This window comes from Canis lupus, chromosome 3 (genome assembly GCF_048164855.1).
Source record: "Canis lupus baileyi chromosome 3, mCanLup2.hap1, whole genome shotgun sequence".
NCBI classification, from domain to species: Eukaryota; Metazoa; Chordata; class Mammalia; order Carnivora; family Canidae; genus Canis; species Canis lupus.
This window is the reverse complement of record NC_132840.1, coordinates 38,941,331-38,966,755: the sequence shown is the minus strand read 5'-3', so window position 1 is coordinate 38,966,755 and position 25,425 is coordinate 38,941,331. Positions and strand designations below refer to the sequence as shown.

The following is a 25,425-nucleotide window of genomic DNA, read 5'->3' as shown; positions in this document are numbered from 1 at the left end:
GTAGACAAAGATTTCTTGGGCAGTACATAAAAACACTAATATTAAAAATACTGACAAAATAGACTTCATCTAAGTAAAGAACTCTATTCACTGAGAGACACCATTTAAAAAATGAAAAGGCAAGCCACAGGATGAGTAAAATATTACTATGCACATATCTAACAAAGAATTTGCATTCAAAATTTTCAAAATTCCCACAACTAATGGATAAGGACAAATAATCCAATTTAAAAACAAGTCAACAGTGTGAAGAGATAATTCATGAAGTAAGATATATTGCACCAAGCACATGGAAAGGAGCTTATCACATTACTGGTTATCAGGAAAATGCCATTTAAGTCATAAAGAGATGCTACTAAACTTTTCCTGAAATATTTAAAGTTAAAAAGATGGATAAGAACAAATTATGCTACTCAGGCAAAAAAAACCAGAGCAACGAGCAGCAAACTCTGCTCATGGGAGTATAAAATGTTATGACTACTTTGGAAAATGACTTGGCAGTGTCTTTTATGATTAAACACAGAGCTATTGCATAACTCAGCAATACCACTCTACATATTTACCAATGAGAAATAAGAAAAAAATATATCAACAGAAAGTCTTATATTACAACATTCAGACTCGTTTTACTCATATTAACCAAAATATGGAAACCCAAATGCCCATCATCTAAAGGAAAATTGATGAATAAAAGTGTGCTATAATGTGGAATAACTGCAAATATTTGAATACTACTCAGTCATAAAAGATAATGAATCATAGATACATTCAAAACATAGATTAATCTCACAAGCATGCTGAACAAAGGAAGCCAGTCACCAAGGAGTTTATACTGTATGATTCAATTTATATGACACTCTAAATCAGAGAAAATTCATGTATAGTGAAAAATAATCAGAAGAGTAATTAGCCTCTGAGAGGTAGGGACTGAATGGGAAGAAAGATAAAGGAACTTTCTTCAGTGATTGAGATGAACAGTAATTGATTAAAGTGTGAAATTACACAAATGTATGCATGTTAAAACATGTCAAATTGTACTATTTATTCATCTTACAATATGTAAATGTTACCTTGTAAAAGAACTGTAAACATACTGAAATCTTATTAATAGTTTGCTTTATTACAAAGGTAAGGTTAGCAATTCTTAAATTACCTTGTGTGTTTTGGGACAGAGTATATGAGTAAATATACTGAGGAAAATGGGAGACAGGTTTCTCATTATTGGAGAAAGAGTTTAAAATATGGAAATGGAGATCAGAATGAACCCTGAAAACACAGAGGACTAAAATGAAAGATGTCCATATGAACTTATAGTGAGCGAATAAAAACCAATGCAGACATGTGTATATACAAGTGTGTGAACACAGCAAGTGTGACCATGTGCAAGTATATTTCCTAGCTCTTTACAACACCAAAGGTGTCTAGAAGCAAGGACAGAAAAACTCATCTGGAGCACAAGATCTTTGTTTCTAAACAATATTGTCAAATATAAGGAATGAGGGATCCTTGGAAAAATGGCTGCTGCAGAGTCAGGAAAGGACAAGAGGAGTATTTTGTTGTTCCAGAAAGTAAGAAAGTGCTCGAAGGATAGCAACACATTGAAAGGACACCGGAGGCAGCTGACAGGCTTCCTAGAGGCCGAATCTGGGATAATTTCACCTTTAAATAAATGATAGCAGCTATGGATTTAAAGATCATTGAGTAAGAATCCATTACTAACTGCAATGCATGATCCTGGATTGGATTCTGAATCAGGAAAAAAATAGCCATAAGAGACAATGAGACAACTAATGGAATATGATCTGTGGATTAGATAACAATATTGTACCAATGACAAACCCCTGAATTTTAATCACTATACTGTGGTTTATAAGACAGTAGGTTTTTTAAGGAAAATACATGCCAAAGTATGCAGGGATAATGGTACAAGACTCCCAACTTACTTTCAAGTGGTTTAGAAAAAAAAATGTGAATCCATAAGAATATGTATACTAAAGTGAATGGTAAAAACTGCAAAAACAATTGTGGAATCTGAGTAAAAGGTATAAAGGAATTATTTGCACTATTGTTGCAACTGTTTTTTGCATTTAAATTTGATAACAAAAAAAAGGAACAAAAAAATACATATAGTACAATTAGAGTGCCTTATGGTTCCAGGCTCAGCAGCAAGCACACAAGAGACAATGTTTATTAGAGGTAAGATGTACAACACCTTTTTTTTTTAAGAAGAAATATAAAAGTTAAAATGGAAAGCACCTCTTTAGCTTAAGATGTCCATTTTTTCCACTTATTATCAGGTTCCCTCTTATACATAAGAAATGCTCCACTCTCCCCAGGCCCCAGTGATCACTCCTTTAAACTCCCAGAGGACTTGCCCATTGCCCGCATTTGGCCCTTATCATAAGTTATTTTAAACTGTTTTTTGTTGTCGTCATTGTTGTTGTTTTTTTATATACATATCCCACTTACCTAACTAGATTTTAAGCTCTGTAGAGGCAAGAACCACTTATACCATTTGGGTATCTTCAGAGCTTAATCAGTATCCTAAGCATGCTATAAAGCTCTAAGATGCTACAACATGTGATAAAATGCTTAATAATTAGTTGTTGAAAGGATTTTCTAGCTCTTAAACAGAATTCTACGGAATAATTTTTATTAAAAATGCTACCTGAAGTTTTCTTCCTGTAATTGTTCTAGTTGTAACTGCGCATGAAAATACTTTTTTGCAACCATTGTATTTGGATCATCAAAAGATCCATCCAACTGGTCAAGTTTTTCATTCATCATCTCATTCTCAGAAACTAATGAATTCTTTTCATCTTGAAGTGCAGTCACCTAAAAAACAAATATACAAACATAAGTATCAATAGCAAAAAAGTCCCGAGGTCACATTATAATTGTGACTAAGCCATTAAATTAGCTTGGTTAATCAGACTAGATAGTTCCTATGGATCCTTCCAAATCTGAAATTTTGGGTCTAGGCTGTTTAAGTCAAAGAAAAGAAATCAAAATAATTTGATTAATATAGAGAAAACAGAGTAATACATTTAAGTATCTTCAAAATGTTATGCTTGCCCTAGTTTGGGGAAGAAAATGTTTCTAAAATTTGATGTATCAATAAACTTCAAAAAATTAATTTGTTCCCCTTTTAGTTATAAATTTACTATCAGGATGCTGTTACCTAGTAAGCTAAAATACACACACATATATGCACAAAGTTATTTTAGGCTCATAGCAGAAAATTATCAGTTACATATATGCCTTCAGGCACAAGCCCATTATTTTGCTAATGAATCGGTAACAAAAAGTTGAACTGAATCCATTTGCACACTGAGGCTGTTTGCTTATATATATTTTTAAAGATTTTATTTATTTATTTGACAGAGAGAGAGAGCGTGAGCATGCCAGAGAGCACAAGCAGGGGGAACAGCAGAAGGAGAGGGATATGCAGGCTTCCTACTGAGCAGGGAACCTGATGTGGGGCTCAATCCCAGGGTCCTGGGATCATAATCTGAGCTGCGGGCACACGCTTAACTGACTTAGCCACCCAGGCATCCCGTTTACATTTTACAATTGATAAAAACATGTAATTTTAGAAGCACATCAATACCAGTGCCTAACACATTATTTTATTTACATATTTATGCAACAAATATAATTTGCTCCCTCAATTCTTTTTCTTTTCCATTTAAAAATATCTTTAAAAATTTACAGCTAGGCTGTAACCTTATACAAGACCAATTTTTATTAGGATTCATTTGAAAAAACCCGAATCTTCGGCCTCTCATGACTTTCAGCATATTACTACATAGGTTTGAGAGATTATTTTTTTCAATAATTGTAATTAATTCAACCCAATTATGTGAATGATTGGTGAGCTAGTGAGCTAGTAATAGGAAATTAAAGATTACAAACACTGTCCCTCAAATGAGCAACACAAAGGCTGAGAACTGTCCCCAGACTGACTACAGGAGAAAGAAGTTTCTCTTCCTAAATATAATGCATACATCCATCCTTGCCATGCAAGCAGTTTAGTGACTATTATCTGTTATGAACAATCCTAAATTATTGAGATACACAAAAAGAATGAGAGTTTGAACCCTCAGTATCCTTGGGGTAGAAATGTAAATAATTACACAACAGAAAACATTCAAGGTGCTTTCATGGAAGCATACCATAAGGTGGGGGTGGGACACAAAAGAAAGAATATCTCATCTTGGCTGGAGGGGAGAGGCTCTCACAAAAAGATCAACGGAAGAGAAACAATACCCTCAGTCTTCCAAAACTGGACAGGAACCCTCCAAAGAGGGTAGAGGGGCAAGGGCAAATTTAATTTTCAACACCCAGTGTGTAATCAACCTGGTTCCTATCCATGTTTTACAGTGTGGCCTCAGAGCCACCTTTAATCATAGACTGAAGGAAGGGGTAATAAACATGCAAATTCCTTGTACCACACCCTCCTATCCAGGCCTTAGAATGTCCAGGAGTGGTTCTAGGCATCATAATGTATCTGCATTTATCTCTCTCTGGTTTGTTCTCTATTTCTTTGTTTCTCTCTCCTCTGTTGCTGTCTCTCTGTCTCTGTTTCTGTTTCTCTGAGTTATTTAAGAGATAGAAAAATTCAAAAAGCTAAAAAAAAGGCTCATTTTCTCACATCACCAGATTTAACTTAACACTTGTATATCATTTGCATATTTAAAAAAATGAAACATGAAATTCTATAGCTGGAGTCCCCTTTATCTCATTAGAGTTTGAAAATCACTGTTTCAGATATACACTTATCTTGTACAATGGTGGGCAGGAGTATGTTTTCTCTAACATACCATAAGCAAGACTGGCCACTGCTACTGCAGTAAGTGAAGAATTGCTGCCTACTGCTGCCAGGTGTTATGAATAATGGCTGGGAAAAGCAGAATTAAAAAATAAAAAACACTGGCAAACACTTCAGAACTTGCCCGAAGGCCCCATAATAATCCTGACTGGAACAGAACTAGAAGACTACATCAGAGTTTCTAGAACTTCACATCAAAGTATCATGTGGAGATTTTTCTTTCTTTTTCTCAAGTACACATTATTGGACCTGCCTTCTGATTTCCTGGATCAGAATTTTGCTTGTCCCAATGTTTATAACCATAATGTGCACAGAACCAACATAGTTCTGTATTTGAAAGGATTCAAGCTTCACCAGATCTTTCACCACAAAATTCCCACTTTTGCATTCTTTGATTAAAACATGTTTGCTAGCTAAACTGTGTCAACACATAGTTTCTTTAAGAATGGCTTCATGAGGGGTGCCTGGGTAGCTCAGTGGTTAAGCACCTGCCTTTGGCTCAGGTTGTGATCCTACGGACCCAGGATGGAGTCTCACATCAGGCTCCTTGCAGGGAACCTGCTTCTCCCTCTGCCTATGTCTCTGCCTCTCTCTGTGTCTCTCACGAATAAACAAATAAAAATCTTAAAAAAAAAGAATGGCTCATGAGGTCTGCATCTGAGCGCTTTGTTTGGGTATAAGGCTGCTTCCCTGCCTAGGTACTCTGCAGAAACCTCTCTTCCATATTCTGGCATTCAAGTTGTAGGGGAACCTGATTTTGTCTTTGTGGGTGATTTGCCTTTTCTACCTGAATGACTAGTACTTGTTTTTCCTTTATTCTTGAAGTTCAGTAGCTTACCTAGGATAAAGCCTGCTGTTAAGTATTATTCATGGATTTGTTTCTATATAGCTACAATTTCCTTTTAAACCTCATTTTATTGCCCTACCACCTAGTCTATTTTACTGATGAAATTGTTATACAACATGAAGCAAAGGTTATTTTCTAAGCTTAGCTCAAGTCTTTGAGCATGCTCTTTAATCTGCAATGTTTGCACATTTGTCATGCTTTTATTCTTTTCATCTAATTCATGCTTCATCAGCAGTCAAGATACCCTATATTTTCCAGTGTGGTTGAAGACTTTTTGGGACACCCTCTCCACTGTAGCAAGACCTAGTACATCTTCCCTTCTAAGTCATGGTTGGGACTGTTTTCTCTCTTCAGCCTTGTGAATTGTCAAGGAAGGATGGGGTAAGGTTGTGTGTGATGGGTTCTGCTCTAAGTGCTTAATGTATATCAACTCATTTAATCCTTATAATCACTCTGGGGAGATACATACTATTATCACATCATTTCTAGAACAAAAGAGAAAATTGAACTATAAAGAATTTAAATAATTTGCCTGAGAGGACACAACCAATAACACGGCTAGGTTCTGAATATGGTTAGGTGGATTTAAAATCTACCCCACTAACCATTAACTATTGTCTCTCATACCAAGTTTAGTTTGCTAATGTGTAAATGCATATGAACTCAAGAATTATATATATACATGTGTTCAGATACATGTACATGTTAGCAAAACAAACTTGGTATTCTCATTTATGAAGGGTGGGGCAGGTCGATCACTTCTAAATACTTCAATAAATGACCTCACTTAAATATTCACACTCTATGCAGTAGCTATTTTAGTTTCTTCTTTTTACAAAAGAAACTAAGGGCTCATCTAAATACTTGAAATTCTACAATCAAAAGGATTTTCTCAAAGAAGTAGGTGTTAGCAATTTTCAATTCTAAGAGAAAAATAACTATGAAATTCATGCTTGAATATTCAAGCCTATAACAAATACTTTAAATTTGCCTTCTAAGAAATGAAACCCAACCTCTAAAACACTTTGCCAATGAATTATTTACAATAAAACCTTTCTAAACTTCAAGACTAAATTTTTCTCAGATTGATTTCTTTTCCCACCTGCATATCCAGTTCTTGGCATCTTTGCCTCAGTTCTTCTTTTTCTGCTAGTGCTTCCTGAAGTTCTTCCAAGGCCCTTTTAAGCTGAAACACAAAATGTCCTGATTCTTAGTAAGGTGTGTTTTGACACAAATTGAAAAATATATGTACGTACATACATATACGTATGATGTATATGTACATCATATACATATGAGAGAGGCTCAGTCAGTTAAGCATCTGCCATTGGCTCAGGTCATGATACTGGAGTCCCAGGATGGAGCTGGTATCAGACTCTGCAGGGAGTCTGCTTCTCCCTCTGCCTCTCCATCTCCCCATCCACCCCTACTCATGTTCACTCTCTCACTTGTTCCCTCTCTCAAAAAATTAATTAAAATCTTTTTTTAAAAATAGCTATTAAAATTTATTAATAAGTTTACTCTCTTTGGGTCTTCATTTGAAACTTTCTAGGGTTACCATGCAAATTATATAATAGAAGATGCACTTAGCACAGTCTCTCTGGCACATGGTAGACAATGACTGACTACTCAGAGTGAGGGGGAAGATTTTAAGGTAGCAGCTTTATGCAAATGGATAGCTGTGTGAGACAGTGGTCATTTGGGTTATGGGAGAAGGTGTTGATTAGTACAGAACAATGATGAAGGGCCTAACTGTGGATGGAAATCATGCATTTATAATGACCCCAATTCAAATGAATGGCTGTACTTTTCTCTAACAGTGCTCAACTGCATGGATATAGCAGTAAAAAAAAGGCTTTCATTGTAGTTTTGATTTCCATTTCCCTGATGATCAGTGATGTTGAACATTTTCTCATGTGTCTGTTGGCCATCTGCATGTCTTCTTTGGAAAAATGTCTATTCATGTCTTTTGCCCATTTTTTAAATTGAATTATTTGTTTTTTGGGTGTTGGATTTTATAAGTTAACCATGGAGAAGAAATTGATGGTTACCAGAAGGGAAATGGGTGGGAAGATGGGTTAAATAGGTGATGGGGACTAAGGTGTACACTTGTCGTGATGAACACCAGGTGATGTATGGAAGTGTTGAATTACCATATTGTACGCCTGAAGGTAATATTACACATTATGTTAACTGGAATTTAAATGAAAACTTTAAAAAATGTATCTGTTAAAAAATGTCTCAATTTGTTATTTTTCTGTGAGTAATATTCACAGTCTAATGTTTAAGGCTAAAGTCCCACAGAAATAAAGTTTTTTTTTTTTTTCAGAAATAAAGTTTTATGTAAATCTTTATGAAAATTTTTTATTCAATTTGCATTTTCTAAAAATTGAACTATCAGTAACAGAGTTTTATATATACACACACATACACAATACAATGATTCAACAACAACACCACAATGGTTAGATGCCATGAAGTAGATGGCAATGCCTCTTAACTGTATTGTGTGTTGTCAGGCCCAAGGGCCTCCTCCATCCTTGTCAAAGGGAGTGCTAACCTCCCCTTTCATACAACTTTCCTTATGAAATATTTAAACAACAGAGTATTAGAGGATGTTGTTTAACTTCATTTCAAAAAATTTAGAAAAAACATAGTATGTTTAAATTCAAATAAAATTTCATAGAAAAAAAGTTTTAATTTGAAATATTTCATGAAATGACTGGTGACACTCATGAAAAACAGTTGTTCAAAAATATAACAGAAAAAGTACTAGATGCATTTGGCTCTCCCTATACCCCTTCCCCTAGAATCTAGTTCAGATTATATGTCAGAGGAGAGTTCCTTTTGCTCCCTGTGAAACAGTCATGTAATAGAACCAGGGAAAGGATTCTTGAGCACAGGGTCTTGGAGCTGTTTCTTCAACATGACAAAAATTATATTATCTTATTAGATAAATTAGGTATTAGCAGAATTTGTATATTGTCTACCCTTAGAATGAGTCACATATGTATTATAAGTTTCAGAAGGGAAGTTCAACGTCACTCAACTCTTTGAACATGAGCATAAAAAATTCTGGAGACTGACAGTACTTGCATTCATGAGGGAATGCATGACAATACTCAATTGAAATGTTACAGAATAAACGACCTAAATTTTATGGAGAAAAATATTCTTGTATATGTTCCCCTATGTAAGCTTTATGATACTAATTATAATTAGCCAAGGAACTGTATGAATGTTTTCAACATTTTCCCCACATACTGAGATACTCACCTGTTGTTCTAATTCTCCAACAGTATCATTTGTAGGAGAGTTCAATATTTCTTTACTCATCAACTAAGAAATTAAAATAGTAAAGTTAAGTACAATAAAAAGATGCTACAAAGTAAAAAACAAGTTTACTTGAAAGGACAGTAAAATGCTTGATATTCAGTTTTCCTTTGCCATACTTTGATGATCCTTAGAATATTATTCCAATAAAAACTTTACTAGAGGCTTAAGCTAAATAACACAATGTTTAACCATTAGATCTGTGAGGATACCAGAAGCAAAGTGGACTTGAAGATATATTTAATACTTGTATGCTGAAAATTCACAATCCAAATTATAAAAGATGAACTACTATATAAAACTGGTAACAAAATAATAAATAATATTAAAGATTCTTCCATAAAATAAATTAACACTCTTAAAATACAACCTTTAAATGTGTGACATGGCAAAAGCCTAATTTGAGAAGTTATTTTAAAAGGAGGAGTTACAATTACATGAAAGAAAGGATCCTTATAAAAATAACTTTTTTGCATCTGAAAGGCAGATTTATGTATTTTGAGGCTTTAAATTCAAGCCAGCAATGCAAACTCAGAGCACACAAAGTGCTAACTTCCTGGGAAAGGTCTCCCTCCACATCATGCTCCTGCCAAACTAAGTTTGCCCTCACTAATTCCCTACTCTACCTACCCTCAGGTCTCCTCTGCATTCCACATACCTTAGCCTTTAAGTCTGATGTTAAGAATCAACGTGTACCACATGAATTCTGAATCCTTCTGGTTGAATTTACACAACTAGACTGGCTTGAACCCAGCCTACCTGGCTCCCAAACTTATCACCATATTTGCTTACAGTACTAACATTCTGAAAATGAATATAAGATATATTTACATACATGCTTTAAAATTTCAAGACAGACTGTCCTAATTGGTAGAAAAAAAAAGATAAAAAATTCTTATTTGGTCAGAGGTGGTTTATCCTGCTTAGGTGAAGCTATTTAAGGGATCCTGACAATATTAATTTATCTTTTAAAATATAGAAGTACTAAAATTAGGATTGAAGTCTTTTTAAGATATTTTGGGGAAAGAAAAGAAGGAAAGATATACTAGCTTAAGATAAGTCAATCTGCTGCAAAGAGCAAGCAGATTTCTGTTTGTACAAACAGAAATATATATTCATATATATGTATATATATATATGAAAAAAAACTTACCTCTTGAATAGCAGTCATAACCACATGTTGAACAGATTCTTCCAGTGTCATTATATTTTGAATATGTTCTGTGTTTAAAAAAAAAAAAGATCTGATAAAAATCTACTCTTTACCCCTGGTACCTTAGCCATTCAATTAACAGCACAAAAGTTCATTTACCACACATACTTCTTTATGTAAGTATTTTTTCATAAGATATATGTCTACTAATATTAGATAAGCAGAATTGAAATATTCATAATTTTAAATGTTTTATTTTTTCTAAAGAAGAAAACCTCTCATTTTCTTAGGAGAAAGAAATTATAATCTTAAAACAATTATGACAATTTCTTCCCTGTTGTTAAATATTCAGTATTCTAGGATGAATCCATAAATATTAAATGAATTCCTAAAATCTCCAGCCTAAAAAGTCACATTTTATCACCTACTTAGCTCATTTCAGGAGGGCTTTTTTTTTAGAATTTTTTTTTAATTTTTATTTATTTATGATAGTTACACAGAGAGAGAGAGAGAGGCAGAGACATAGGCAGAGGGAGAAGCAGGCTCCATGCACCGGGAGCCCGACGTGGGACTCGATCCCGGGTCTCCAGGATCGCGCCCTGGGCCAAAGGCAGGCGCCAAACCGCTGCGCCACCCAGGGTTCCCTCAGGAGGGCTTTTTAAAGAAGGGACTTCCTGTAAACACACACTCAACATTCATCACATCTCATCTCAAGGAGATATTTATGCCTTACCACAAACACAGAGGCAGTAAGTTGATTCTGTCCCAATAAGAAATGAGGAACCATAAGAAAAAGTGTTCCATATATTTTCATAATCCACCTCAACTATATGTTCTTCAGCTAAAACAATTTCCAAAAATTTCTAAATTTCAAAAAAAAACCCCATCACATAATTTTCAAATACTTTTATTGTTTTAATGATTCTTCTAGAAAACTTCTGAAAGTTCTCTCAATCTTTCATTCGTAAAGCCAAGACTGGACAAAGATTCTGATAGATTCTGGTATGCAACTGACCACTAAGTGGGGAGTGGGTGGGAAAGCAGAAGAATTTTTTTTTTAAAGAGTCCATTTATTTACTCATGAGAGACACAGGGAAAGAGAGAAGCAGAGACACAGGCAGAGGGAGAAGCAGGCTCCACGCAGGGAGCCCAATGTGGGATTTCATCCCGGGTCTCCAGGATCACGCCCTGGGCTGAAGGTGGTGCTAAACGCTGAGTCACCCAGGCTGCCCAGCAGAAGAATTAAGTAGAGAATGTACAAGCAATGCAATGTTTTACTTTAACTGGATTTTCTGGATAATGGAGTGTTATAAGACTGCTAAAGCCTTCAAAAAATTATATTTTCTTCCATCAAGATAAACAGAATACTTATTTAACCAAAGAAGTTCATTCTTTCAAGACTGAGGTTACTGCAATACCTTGGAATCATTCTGGAATCAACTCTCATTACAAAGTATAAAGATGTGTAAACTGTTTTACATTTTGTATGTGTTTTGTTTTTAAGTTTTAATTAATTTACTGCAAGATTTTCTTTACTTGCTCACTTCTAAAAATTGCCCACATACCTCCAAGAAGAAATCCAATTAAGTAACACTGATGTTTTTAATAGTGACAATGAAACTATTTTGTATTTACTAGTTTTATTTAAATATGTGGAAACTGAATTTCCTTTTAAAATTCTGAGGACAAAATTGCTAAATAATGCTTGGAATTAAATCATGAAAATAATGTTAAAGTTCATGGAAGGAAACAAAATCAACTTAGGGAGAAATTACAGCTTAAAATATCTAATTATAATCTATAATAGGAAGAACTGATTAATTCACAAGAAAATAGATGAAATGAGATAAAAAGAATAGATACTAAATAGTACAAATAGAGTCAAAGCTAAAAGTTGGTTCTTCGAAAAAAGATGATTAAAATTGACAAACATGGAGGAGGGAAGATGTGAGGGTTGCTGGGGGCAGGGGAGGCATTAAGGAGAGCACTTCATGTAATGAGCACTGGGTGTTATATGCAACTGATGAATCACTAAATTCTACATCTAAACTAATAAAAAAAAAAAAGAAGAAGAAGAATGTATTGCCTCTTCTCCCCAAAAAAGCATAATGATAGAGAATTTTAAAAGCAGCAAAAAATAAAAATAAAATAAAAAATAAAAACATTATATAAAAGGGCAACTCCACAAGTCTATCAGCTGATTTTTTAGCAGAAATTTTGTAGGTTAGAAGAGAATGGCATGATATATTCAAAGTGCCAAAAGGAAAGAACTAAGAATACTCTACCCAACAAGGTTATCACTGAGAATTGAAAGAGAGATAAACAGTTTCCCAAACAAAAGTTAAGCGAATTCATTATCATTAAACTAACCTTACAAGAAATGCTAAAGGGAATTCTTTAAGTGGGAAACAAAAGGACATAACCAGAAGTAAAGTTATGAAGGGAAAAAATTTCACAGATAAAAGCAAACATAAGGGCAGTAGATTAATCACTTATAAAGCTATTATGGAAGTTAAAACACAAAAGTAGTAAAATCATTTATATGTACAAAAATTAATCAAAGGATACAAAAAAACAAAAAGATGTAAAATATGACATCATATACATAAAATGTGGAGAAGGGAGTGGAGAAGGGAGTCTAAATTTAGTGCTCTCAGAACTTAAGCAACCATCAAATTAATATAAATTCCTATGCAGAATGTTATAGATCAACTCAATGGCAACCAAAAATCAAAAACCTATACCAGATATACAAAAAAAATAAAGAAGAAAGAATTCAACCATAATCCTATGGAAAAGCATCAAGCCACAAGGGAAGAGAGCAAGAGAAAAAAAAAAGGAACAGAACTACAAACACAACCAGAAAACAATAAAATGACAATAAGTATATTACTTATCAATAATTACTTTAAATGTAAATGGACCAGATACTCCAATCAGAAGACCTATGATGATGTAATGGATAAAAATAACAAGACCAATCTATATGCTACACCTGTATGAACCTACAAGAAACTCACTTCAAACCTACAGACACAAATAGACTGAAAGTAAAGGGATAGAAAAAAAAAATACTCCATGAAAATAGAAGAAGGAAAAAAAGCCAGGATAGCAATACTTCTATCAGAGAAAATAGACTTTAAAACAAAGACTGTGGCAAGAGACAGAGAAGGGTACCACATAATATTAAAGAGGTCACTCCAACAAAAGGATGTAACAACTGTCAGTATCTCTGCACTCAACACAGGAGCTACCTAAATACATAAAGAAAATAATAAGAGCCATAAAGGGAGGAATTGACAGTAATAGCAGAAGACAAAAAATTTACATCATTGGATAGAACACTGAGACAGAAAATCTACAAGGAAATAGTGGCTTCGAATGATACATTCAATCAGATGAACCTAACAGGTATATGCAGAACATACCATTCAAAACAGCAGAATACACAATCTTTTCAATTGCCCATGGAACATTCTATAGGATAGATCATGTTAGGCCACAAAACAAGCCTCAATAAATTTAAGAAAATGGAAGTCATATCAAGCATCTTTTCCAACTAAGACAGTATGAAACTAGAAATCAAATACAAAAAAAGAACTGGAAAAGAACAGACATATAAGTAGGCTAAACAACATGCAACTAAACAACCAACAGGTTAACAAAGAAATCAGAGGAAATAAAAAAATACATGAAGACAAATGGAAATGAAAACACAACAGTCCAAAACCTCTGGGATGCAGCAAAGGCAGTTCTAAGAGGGAAGTTTATAGTGAACCAAGCCTATCCTCAAGAAACCAGAAAAATCTCAAAAGGAGTTTTAGGAAAGTAAGAACAAACAAAGGCCAAAGTTAGTGGAAGAGCAGAAATAATAAAGATTCAAGTGAAAATAAATGAAACTAAAAAACCATAGAAAAGATCAATGAAACCAAGAGCTGATTATTTAAAAAGATAAAATTGATAAACCTTTAACCAGTTTCAGAAAAAAAAAAAAAGAAAAAAGAAAAAAGAGGCAATTCAAAATCAGAAATAAAGAAGGAGAAATAGTAACTGACATCACAAAAATACAAAGAATTGCAGGAAACTATTTTGAAAAATTATATGCCAACAAACTGGACAATCTACAAGAAATGGATAAATTCCTGGAAACATATAATTTTCCAAAATGGAATCAGGAAGAAATAGAAAATTTAAGCAGACCTATTACAAGTAATGAAATTGAATCAGTAATAAAAAATAACTCCCAATAAACAAATATCCAGGAACAGCTGGATTCACAGGTAAATTCTACCAAACATTTAGAGAATAGTTAATGCCTATTCTTATCAAACTGTTCCAAAAAATAGAAGAAGGAAACTTGCAAATTCATTCTATGAGGCCAGCATAACCTTGATATCAAAACCAGATAGAGACACTACAAAAAAAGAAAATTAAGAATCAATATCTCTGATTATCCCAGATTCAAAAATCTTCAACAAAATATTACCAAACTGCATTCAATAACACATTAAAAGGATCATTCACCATGATCAAGTGAGATTAATTCCAAGGATGCAAAGGTGGTTCAATATTCACAAATCGATCAATGTGATATATCAATAAGAAGAATAAAAACCATGTGATCATCTCAATAGATGCAGAAAAGCATTTGACAAAGTACAATATTCATTCATGGTTAAAAACCCTTAACAAAATAAGTTAGGGGGAACATATTTCAACATAATATAGGACATATCTAAAAATTCCGCAAGTTACATCATACTTAATGGTATAAAACTGAAGGCTTTTCCTCAAGATCAATATCAAGATAAGGATTTCCATCCTCACAACTTTTTTTGACATAGTACTGGAAATCCTCACTGTAACAAGCAGACAAGAAAGGAAATAAAAGGCACCCAAAGTCGTAAGGAAGAAGTTAAACTGTTACTATTTGCAGATGACATACTACTTTATTTTTATTTTTTTTTTAAGATTTTATTTATTTATTTATTCATGAAAGACTGGGAGACAGAGAGCGCCAGAGACAAAGGCAGAGGGAGAAGCAGGCTCCATGCACCGGTAGCCTGATGTGGGATTCGATCCCGGGTCTCCAGGATCGCGCCCTGGGCCAAAGGCAGGCGCCAAACCGCTGCGCCACCCAGGGATCCCGACATACTACTTTATATAGAAAACAACTATACCAAAAAACTATTAGAACTAATATGTGAATTCAGTAAAGTTGCAGGATACAAAATTAATATACAGAAATCTGTTGTGTCTCTATCTACCAATAATGAAGTAGCAGAAACAGATACTAAGAAAACAATCCTATTAAAATGGCACCAAAATAAAATATCTAGGAATAAATTTAACCAAGGAAGTGAAAGACTTATACTCTGAAATCTTTAAGAAATTGATGAAAGAAACTGAAGCTGACACAAATAGGTATACCAGGCTCACAGACTGAAAGAATACTGTTAAAATGTCCATAATATCCAAAGTCATCTACAGATTCACTGCAATCCCTATCAAAATACTAACAGCATTTTTCACAGAAGTAGAACAAGTTATCCTAAAACTCTATAGAACCACAACAAACCTTGAGTATCCAAAGCAATCTCGAGAAAGAACAAGGCTGGAGGTATCAGAATCCCAGATTTCAAGATAGTACTACAAAGATCTAGTAATCAGAATAGTCTGGTACTGGCTTAACAACAGACACATAGATCAATGCCACAGGATACAAAGCCTAGAATAAACCCACACTTATATGGTCAAATTAATCTATGACAAAGGAGACAAGAATATACAATGGAGCAAAGACAGTCTCTTCAATAAATAATGCTGGGAAAACTGGATAGCTACAGGCAAAACAATGAAGCTGGACTCCTTCCTTACACATTACACAAAAATAAACTCAAAATGGATTGAAGACCTAAAGGTGAGACCTAAAATCACAACTAACAAAAACCAGAGGCAGTAATCTCTTGGACATCAGCCTTAGCAACATATTTATGGATATGTCTCTTCAGCAAGGGAAACATACGACAAAATAAACTACAGAGACAATACAAAAATAGCAAAGGAAACCATCAACAAAACAAAAAGGAACTTACTGAACAGGAGAAGATATTTGCAAGTGATATATCCAATAAAGGGTTAATATACAAAATATATAAAGAACTTCTACAACTCAACACCAAAAACACAAAAAATCTCATTAAAGAATGAGCAGAGGCCCTAGACATTTTCCCAGAGAATAAATAAAAATGGCCATCAGATACATGAAAAGATTATCAACATTACTAATCACCATGGAAATATAAATCAAAACCACAAGAGGTATCACCTCACACCAGTAAGAATGGCTAAAATAAAAAACACAAGAAGCAACAAGTGTTGGCGAGGATATGGAGAAAAAGGAACACTCGTGTGCTGTTGATTGGGATATAAATTGGTGCAGCCACTGTAGTAGACAATATGGAAGGAGGTTTCTAAAAAACACAGATAGAGAAATACCATATAATCCAGTAATTCTACCTCTGAGTATTTACCCAAAGAAAACCAAAACACTAATTTAAAAAGATATATGCACTCCTGTGTTTATTGTAGCATTATTTAAATAGCCAAAATATGAAAGCAAACCAAATGTCTGTCAACAGATGAAGATGTAGTGCATACAAATGTATATATACACATATATGTGCATACACACATACATACAATGGAATATATACCTGTATGTATATATACACACCATAGAAATATTACATGTATGTAAACATATGATGGAATATTACTTAGCCATAAAAAAGAATGAGATCTGCCATTTTCAATAACATGGATGGACCTAAAAGGTATAATGACAAGTGAGGTAAATCAGATAAAGACAAACACAATATGTTCACTTACTTGTGAAATCTAAAACAAAACAAAACAGAACAGAACAAAACAGACTCTTAAATATAGAGAACAAGCTGGTGGTCATCAGAGAAGGGGTGAGTGGAAGGATGGGTTAAACAGATAAAAGGGATTAAGAGGTACAAACTCCCAGTTATAAAGTCATAGTGATGAAAAGTAGAGCATAGGAAATATAGTAAATAATATTGCAATGACATTGTATGGTGATAGATGGGGACTACACCTATCTTGGTGAGCACTGAGTAATGTATAGAATCGTCAAATCAATATGTTGTATACCTAAAACTAATATAAAATTGAATGTCAATTATACTTAAAAAAAAAAACCCTACCAAATGTGCTAAAATTAAGCAAAAAGATATTATAAACAACCAATAATTGAAATAAAGTATTAGTCAAATAAAAAGAAATAACAGAAAAGTTTTATTAATCAAATAAAAAATAAGAATAACAGAGAATTTCTAGATTTATAAATTAATTGCTATTTGTCAATTTGTAATTAAACATGTACGGAAGTTTTCCATGAGCAAATTTTGTGAAAAATCCCAATATATAGATCTTTGACATTATCTCTAAGTGAAAAATAAAAACCTATGGAGAAACACTCACTTGCCCTGGAAAAATATAGCTAATTGATGATAAAGACAGACTAATACCAAAGTTTTCTGATACCCAATTCTTTTTCTTTTTTTATTAATAAGCAATTAATTTCATGTATTTTATTTTTCTTCTTCCTGAATTTTTTCTTACTGAATTTAACCTGTCTCATATTCTTACTTCATTATTTAGATAATACTGAATTTGTCTTCTAAGGTCCTGGCTTAAAGTATTGTACAAACTTAAGCACCCAACATATTCTTATAAAGGTGATGTACGGTAAGTTTGGACAAATCATACAAAAAACATCAGCACTAGAAATCTCACCACCCAGACTGATGCAGGCCCTGAGGGAAGTAAGTCTTGGTCTGTTCAGTTCATCAATTTAGTCACTACATGCAAACAAAAATGGTCTTTTTGTACTCATTAGTCTATGGATCACTGTGTTTGTATATATCACTGTAAAATACCAATTCCAGACTGCTTAACTGGAGGATACACTAGACAGTCATTCTTCTAAAAAGAGCAGAATATTATCTGAAGAAGCTTGGATTATAATTTAATATCTGCATATTTATTTATAAAAACCTAAATCAACCTAAGTGTGCATCTTACACGTGAAACAAAATAAATCAGGTACAATTTTTACTGAATTTCCACTAAGTCTAAGCACTGAATATAGTAAGTTAATTAAACTAAAATATATTTAATTTAGCCACTGTACAAATGAATAGGAAATCTAACAAATCTAATGGATTAATCTTTCCTGGCCTTATCTTTTTTTTTCTTTTTAGCTCATTAAAAGTTTTCTTGGCATTAAAAAAAGCTCCAAAATAGTTTGAGGCATTAATAGGTTGAAAAATTTAGCCACTGTACAGGTGCTAAATTAAATAGGTACAAATCCAGGTACAAATAGGCTGGTTAAGATTTGTAGCTTTTTAATGGCAGAACTGGGTTAGACTTAAGGTCTCCTGGGTTACCTTTCCAGGTGCGTTGTGCCAAGACGTAATAGTAAATTTTTATGGTATTTTCTATACAATGTAGGTGTTTTTAGAGAGTAAATATCCCCAAATTGACTTTGAATTGACTGAAATTCACTTACCTTGCTTCTTTTCACAATTGACTGCACAACCTAAAATAAGCTGGAGCAACCTCCCAAGCTCCACAGAATCTGAACTCTCAGTTATTTGGTTTAAATCAGGGATAAGTTCTTCAGAAATTTGTTGCCCCAAAAACTGCAGAATTGAGACAATAAATTAGATCACTCTTTTATGTAGGCTACAAAAAATTTATTACATTTAATTATGACAAGGAAATTATAAACAGGATCTTGAAATGACTTGGGTAAATTAACAAATTGATAAATCCATAACTGTTGACTAAAACCAGTTAGCAAAGCTCAAGCAGCATCCCAAAATTTTGACTAACCAACCAACAACTAAAATGGTTTTACATCAAATACCCTTTAATCCCACTGTCAGTGGGATTAAGAAACCTTTAGATGTATCTATTATGACAAAACTTATGCCTTTCCAAAAATAAACAGATTTATGTTACGCTGAAGGATATGCATAAAATTTTGATGCATGACTGATTGGTAGAAAACCACAAGATAAACCATCATACTTACAAATGAACAGGAAATGTAACAAATCTAATGGATTAATCTTTTTGGGCTTATCATTTTTTTTTTCAGCTCATTAAGTCTTCAGCATTAGAAAAAAAAAAACTCCAAAATAGTTTGAGGCATTAATAGGTTGAAAAATTTCAGTCTTAAAATTATTTGGATAACAACCAGAAGTATAAATATGTGACAACTTTAAAAAATAGAAACCAAATCTTTCAATGGCAAGACCACACTAAAAATTTTCAAATATAACCAAAAAGCTTTCTTGCAACAAATAATCCTACTAGAGAACTTGCTATGGTACTAAGAAAAAACCTACTTGAATAGTATACTATCTAAACTGATTTTAAAACTACTTTCATTTTGCATTTTTCCCAATTTACTTGCACAAAAGCATAATTTCACAGCATGCATACTTCTGAGGCTGTTTGCATTGAGAAGAAATGTCAAAATAAAGCTTGACACAGGAAATACTTTAATTTAATTATAGTCTATAGCATTGCATAAAATCAAATCATATAGAGAGATGACAGTAATTCTCTTGGAGAAAATAACATGTTTCAAGAGTATCAATATAGAAGCAACATTATTTTACAAATCAATATATTAAGTTTAAGCCTGTTCATGTTCACAAAATTAGCGTGTTCTGAAAATGCCAAAAAACAATATATTCCAATTATGAATTACACTCTAGTAAGATGTATAAACAAAAATCCAGGTTATTTTCTGATGTCAATGTAATAATCACATAGCATTTTGTATTTAAACAGAGTCATATGTTTTTCATACCTCATTGTAATAACTCATAATTCCTTGAAGTACCTTCTTTAAATTACTAGCCTAATGGGGAAAAAAGAGTAAGAATTCAATAAATTATTTCATGTTACTAATGAAAAAATTTATGCTAAGGTGAAAGACAACACAAACTCTGGTTTCATAACAATGACAACAAAATACATATATTAGAGTTTTATAAATACAAGTATATGATATTGTTTAAACATGAAAGCTTTAATCAGAATCTGATTAAAAGTGTCTAAATGCTTCTGCGGGCTAACCAGGGTGGTTCTATTTAAAATGAGCTACAATGAAGAGAAGTACCAACTTTAAAGATTTAGCTATGAGCGTGTCCATCTCCAATCACAAGTAACAGGGCTTCTACTTATTCTCTTGCCACAAACAACAGACAGCAGGACAAAATGCAAGAACAATTTTTCCAAGCCTTAGATGCTGGACAGTATGGAACTCTAATTTCTGAGAGAAGGAAGACAAAAATGATGAGCCTGACTAAGATTTCTCTCTGGAGGCAATTTTCATTCCATGGTATATAGTGTGGTAGAAACTGAACAAAGCCTGATGTTCTCACTGAGTTGAGGAGATGGACATCAGAAGTTCAGGAAGGTCATGGTAGTTAGAATTTGCAGGGCAGACAAATGAAAAGAGGTGAGCACTATGGAGAGAAAATGCTCCAGAAATTTGCACAGTGGTTTGTAACTTTTAGCTGCATATTAATTGGCACGTGAATGGGTGAAGCTCATTGAGATTAAACAAAAATAATTTCACCTTTTTTTTCCATTTTTTTCCCAGTCAAGAATAATTTCCAAGGAAAAAAACAATCCAAGGAACTTTAAGACGAACAATTCCCAAGGTTACATGGGGCCAGAAATTTTGAAATTCCCATCAGCCAGAATGAAGAGACTCTGCTGCATTGACAAGCACTAACTAAAGACCCTAAAAAGGTCACATCATAGTAGTGGGTCTAATCTAGCCCTAGAGGAAAGATAATTCTACATCTGTATCCTAACACCCAAAACTTTGGAAGGATCAAACCAATTCACAAGTATCTTAACTGCCTGCAAGAACAAAGTTCAACACTCTTTAAAGGGAAAGAAAAAGGCCAGCACTCAACAATGAAATTCATACTATCCAACATCCAATAAAAAACTACTGTTTATGTGCAGAAACAGGAAAATGCAGATGATAATAAGGAGAAAACTCAGTCAATAGAAATGGGCCAAGAAATGAGATGAAAGAATTAGAAGACAATATAATGTTAAAACTGCTAATGTCAAAATGTTCAAGGATTTAAATGACAACAGGAATATAAGGACAGAAATGGAAGATTTTCTTCTTTTTTCTTAAAGAACAAAATAAAAAGATAGTCTCTAGATAAAAAAGGAAGACTCAACTGTTAGGTGTCTACATGAAAGACCTAATATAAAGATAGATTAAAAGAATTTTTAAAAAGATATACCAAAACAAAAAAAAACAATCATAAAACTGGAGTGGTTACATTAATATCAGACAAATTAGACTTCAGAAGAAGGATTGCCAGGGATAACAAAAGGCCGTTCATAATGATAAATAGATTCATTCATCAAGAAGACATTTAAAAATTGGTGTATATAAACAATAGGGATTCAAATTATATGATTTAAAAGTTAACAGAACTGAAAGGAGAAATCAACAAATCCATAATCATTGTTAGAGATATAAAGACTCCTCATCCATAACTGATAGAATAATCAAACAGAAAATCAATAAAGATACAAAAGATGCAATAGTATTATCAGTACATTTGACATAATCCAAATGCAGAATATGTTTTCAAGTACACATGGAACATTCACCAAGACAGACTATATGTTAGATCATAAAATAAGTCTCAATAAATATGAAAGAATTTCTCCATACAGAGTATGTTCTCAAGCAAAAATGGAATTAAATTAGATATCAATAAAAACAAGAAAGGTATCTGAAAATCCTCAAATATTTATAATTTAAAATACCTACTTCTAATCTACCCACGGATCAAAAGAAACCACATTTGAAATTAACGAATATTTTGAACTGAATGAAAATAGGAACACAATTTGTCAAACAGTGTGGGATGTGTAAGGCAATGTTTCATATTAGGAAAATAAAAGGCCAAAACTTATAATTTCCCACCTTAAGACACAAGAAAAAAGAAGAGAATATGTAAGTAGAGAAAAGGAAATAATACAGAGAGGACATCTATAAAATAAAAAACAAAAGCTAGTTCTTAAAAAGAAATTAATAAATTTTAAAATGTCAAGCCAAACTTATCAAGGGAAAAAAAAGGCAAAAGACATAAATTACCAACATCAGTAAAGAAAGAGGATACATCACTGAAGATCACAACCATCAGCATATTAGTAGCAACATAACAGTCAAAAATGACTGTATGCCAACAAATTGTGGACAACCTAAATGAAACACACAAATGCCCTACAAGACACAACAAAACTGACTTAAGAAGAAGTAAAAAATCAGCCTGGTAGTTTCTTATAAGGTTAAATATACACCTAGACAATGGGATACAATCATATTCAGGAATTTACCCAAGAAAAATTAGATATATGTCATTGTAATTTTACCCAAAGTAGGTAAACACAGAAACAATTCTACTATCCATCAATAGATGAGTGGGTAAGCAAATTGTAGTGTATAAATGTAATGAAATGCTATTCAGAAAGAAATCCTAATATAGGCAACATGGATGATTCTTAAAAACATCATAGTGAGTGAAAAATGCTAAACACAAAGAATATACAATGTCTAATTCCATTTACATGGACTCTAGAAATCTGTAGTAACAGAAAGCAGATCCACAGGGCCAAGTGTGAGGATTAACTGGGAAGAGGCATAAGTGCATGTTTTGGATTATGGAAATGTTCCACATCTAATTACAATGGTAGTTGCAGAAGAACATAGATGTGTCAAAACTCAAATTGTGCAAAATAAAATGCATTTTAAGATTAATTTTTAAAGAAAGATTTAATTGATCTTAGTATTAATTTTAAAATCACTGTTTGGATTAAATGCTTCTACTACTTGCTCTGTATACCTTTATTCTCCAGTTGTCACCAATATCCTCTTTAATTCGGCTTAACCAAGATTCATTGAACCAAGCTACATCACTGAAACAAAAAAACAAATGCAAAACATTACAACGTTTCTGTTACATAGAAAGTACCAAATTAAATCACTAGGTTATTTTATATCTGAAAGCTTTAATACAAGTAAATATTATTTAAACAAACTCACTGAATTTTTAGTGATTCCTAAGAATTTCTTTTGTAATTTCTCATTATAAATTACTTAATAAACATTTACTAAATATCTCATACTAGACACTCTGGTAGCAAGAAGATGTAAAAGTCCCAATTCTAAAGAGGGGGACAAAAGAAAAAAAAGAAAAAAACTAACATTCTAATGTGTCTACTCTGTATTAAGCACTGTGCTTGATGGTTTCCCCACAGTGCAATATTTCATTATCATAGTAATTGGCAAAGGATTGATTATGATTATACTCAATCTTACTCTTCAGGGAACTGAGGACGAGAGAAGATAAGAGATTTGCCCAAAGTGACCTTAGTACACAGCAAAGTCCAAAATAAATCTACTTGATTGTAATTGAGTAGAATGAGTGTAAAGAGATGTCTACAAGGACGAATTTCATTTTAAGCTTATACAGTCAAGTCATATTAATATGGAAAGGCAAGACAAAGAATTGCTACATCGATTTTTTTATGTATTTAGTAAGGTTTTAAAGAATAACATTTGGCTATAGTGAACTCTGTTAATAGATCCTATGTATATATTTTTAATGATTTTATTTATTTATTCATGAAAGACACACACACAGAGAGAAGCACAGACACAGGCAGAAGGAGAAGGAGGCTCCATGCAGGGAGCCCGACGTGGGACTCGATCCCAGGACCCTGGGATCATGCCTTGAGCCAAAGGCAGACACTCAATGGCTGAGCCACCCAGGCATCCCTAGATTCTATATATTCTAAACAAATATTTGGATACTTGCTCTGAGTAAGGAATTGAGCAAGATTAATATAAAGATGAATAATTTACTACCATGACTCTCAGGGAAATAGCTATTAAAGCAGGAAAGAAAAAAAGCACAAAACTATACTCAAAGGAGAATGTATGAAATGTAAGGGTAATTGAGGAGTTATAAGAGTAATTATATTAACTGTATTAATTATATTAACTATATTAATTATATTAACTATATTAACTCCACAAACACTGCAAAATAACAGAATAATAGTACGAGCAGAGGTCATCAAGTCTCATCTAAATTTTGTACTTCACAAATAAGCCAACAAAAGTGGGGGAAGCAATTAAAGGGATTCATTTCCAATGCCTGAATTTAAAAATATAAAGCTGAAACTAAAACAGGGTGCTTAGTTTTTCAGAAATCATTCTGCCTTAGATGCTCTAGTACAGAAGATATCACTTCCTACTGGGGTAACCACAAATTACTTTGCCATCTAATTCATCTATGTGGAATCTGTAGCCATTTTCTTTTGAGGAAATTAATGTTGATTATATTCAACTCTCCCCAGATGCTAAGGCTACAATTACCAACATAATTTGGCTACAAATGCATAAATGGTGTATTTATAACCAAATATTTACTTAAAAAGTTTGATCTATTTAGTAATGAACCAAAACTGTCATCAAAACAAATTCATTTTCTTTTGACATCAGATTAAGTAAAATAGGTGAGCCAGTTGTGATGATTAATTTTATGTATCAACTTGGCTAGGTGAAGTTACCCATTTCTTGCTTAAGCATGCTTGGATATGGCTATGAGAATATTTTTTAGATAAGATTAACACTTAAGGGCAGCCCCGGTGGCTCAGTGGAGTGGTTTAGCGCCACCTTCGGCCTGGGGTGTGATCCTGTGCCTCTCTCTCTCTCTCTCTCTCTCTGTGTGTGTGTGTGTCTCTCATGAATAAATAAATAAAATCTTTTTTTTTTTAAATATTAACACTTAAATCAGTAGACTTTTAAGTAAAACACATTACCCTCCATAATGTGGGTGGGCCTCAGCCAATCCATTGAAGCCCTGAAGAAAAAGAATAGCCTCCCTCAAGAAAGAGTGAATTCTGCCAATAGATGGTTTGTGAACTCTAGCTACATCAACTTTTCTCTGAAAATCTGACCTGCAGGCCTGACCTGTGACTTTTGGACTTGCCAGCCTCCACAATCATGTGAGCCAATTCCTAAAAACAAATTGCTCTCTCCTCTGTGTATGTGTGTGTATATACACATCCTATTGTATATATTTATATCTTATTGATTCTCTTTCT

General features: G+C 33.2%; 1 protein-coding gene and 1 non-coding gene across 2 annotated transcripts in view; both read right to left on the bottom strand.

The window, feature by feature from the left end:
* The window catches only part of HOOK1 (hook microtubule tethering protein 1), a 65,657-nt gene that overhangs the window by 27,415 nt on the left and 12,817 nt on the right, over positions 1–25,425 (bottom strand). The window contains exons 3-9 of the mRNA XM_072820438.1: positions 23,157–23,229; positions 20,078–20,128; positions 18,764–18,896; positions 10,165–10,232; positions 8,955–9,017; positions 6,781–6,864; positions 2,669–2,835 (exon numbers count right to left, since the gene is read on the bottom strand). Coding sequence (XP_072676539.1) covers positions 2,669–2,835; positions 6,781–6,864; positions 8,955–9,017; positions 10,165–10,232; positions 18,764–18,896; positions 20,078–20,128; positions 23,157–23,229 — 639 coding nt within the window. The remainder of the gene's footprint in view (positions 1–2,668; positions 2,836–6,780; positions 6,865–8,954; positions 9,018–10,164; positions 10,233–18,763; positions 18,897–20,077; positions 20,129–23,156; positions 23,230–25,425) is intronic.
* On the bottom strand, positions 8,132–8,257 carry LOC140631326 (U6atac minor spliceosomal RNA). Its single transcript, XR_012028962.1, has one exon. It is a non-coding gene; the product is annotated as a U6atac minor spliceosomal RNA (small nuclear RNA).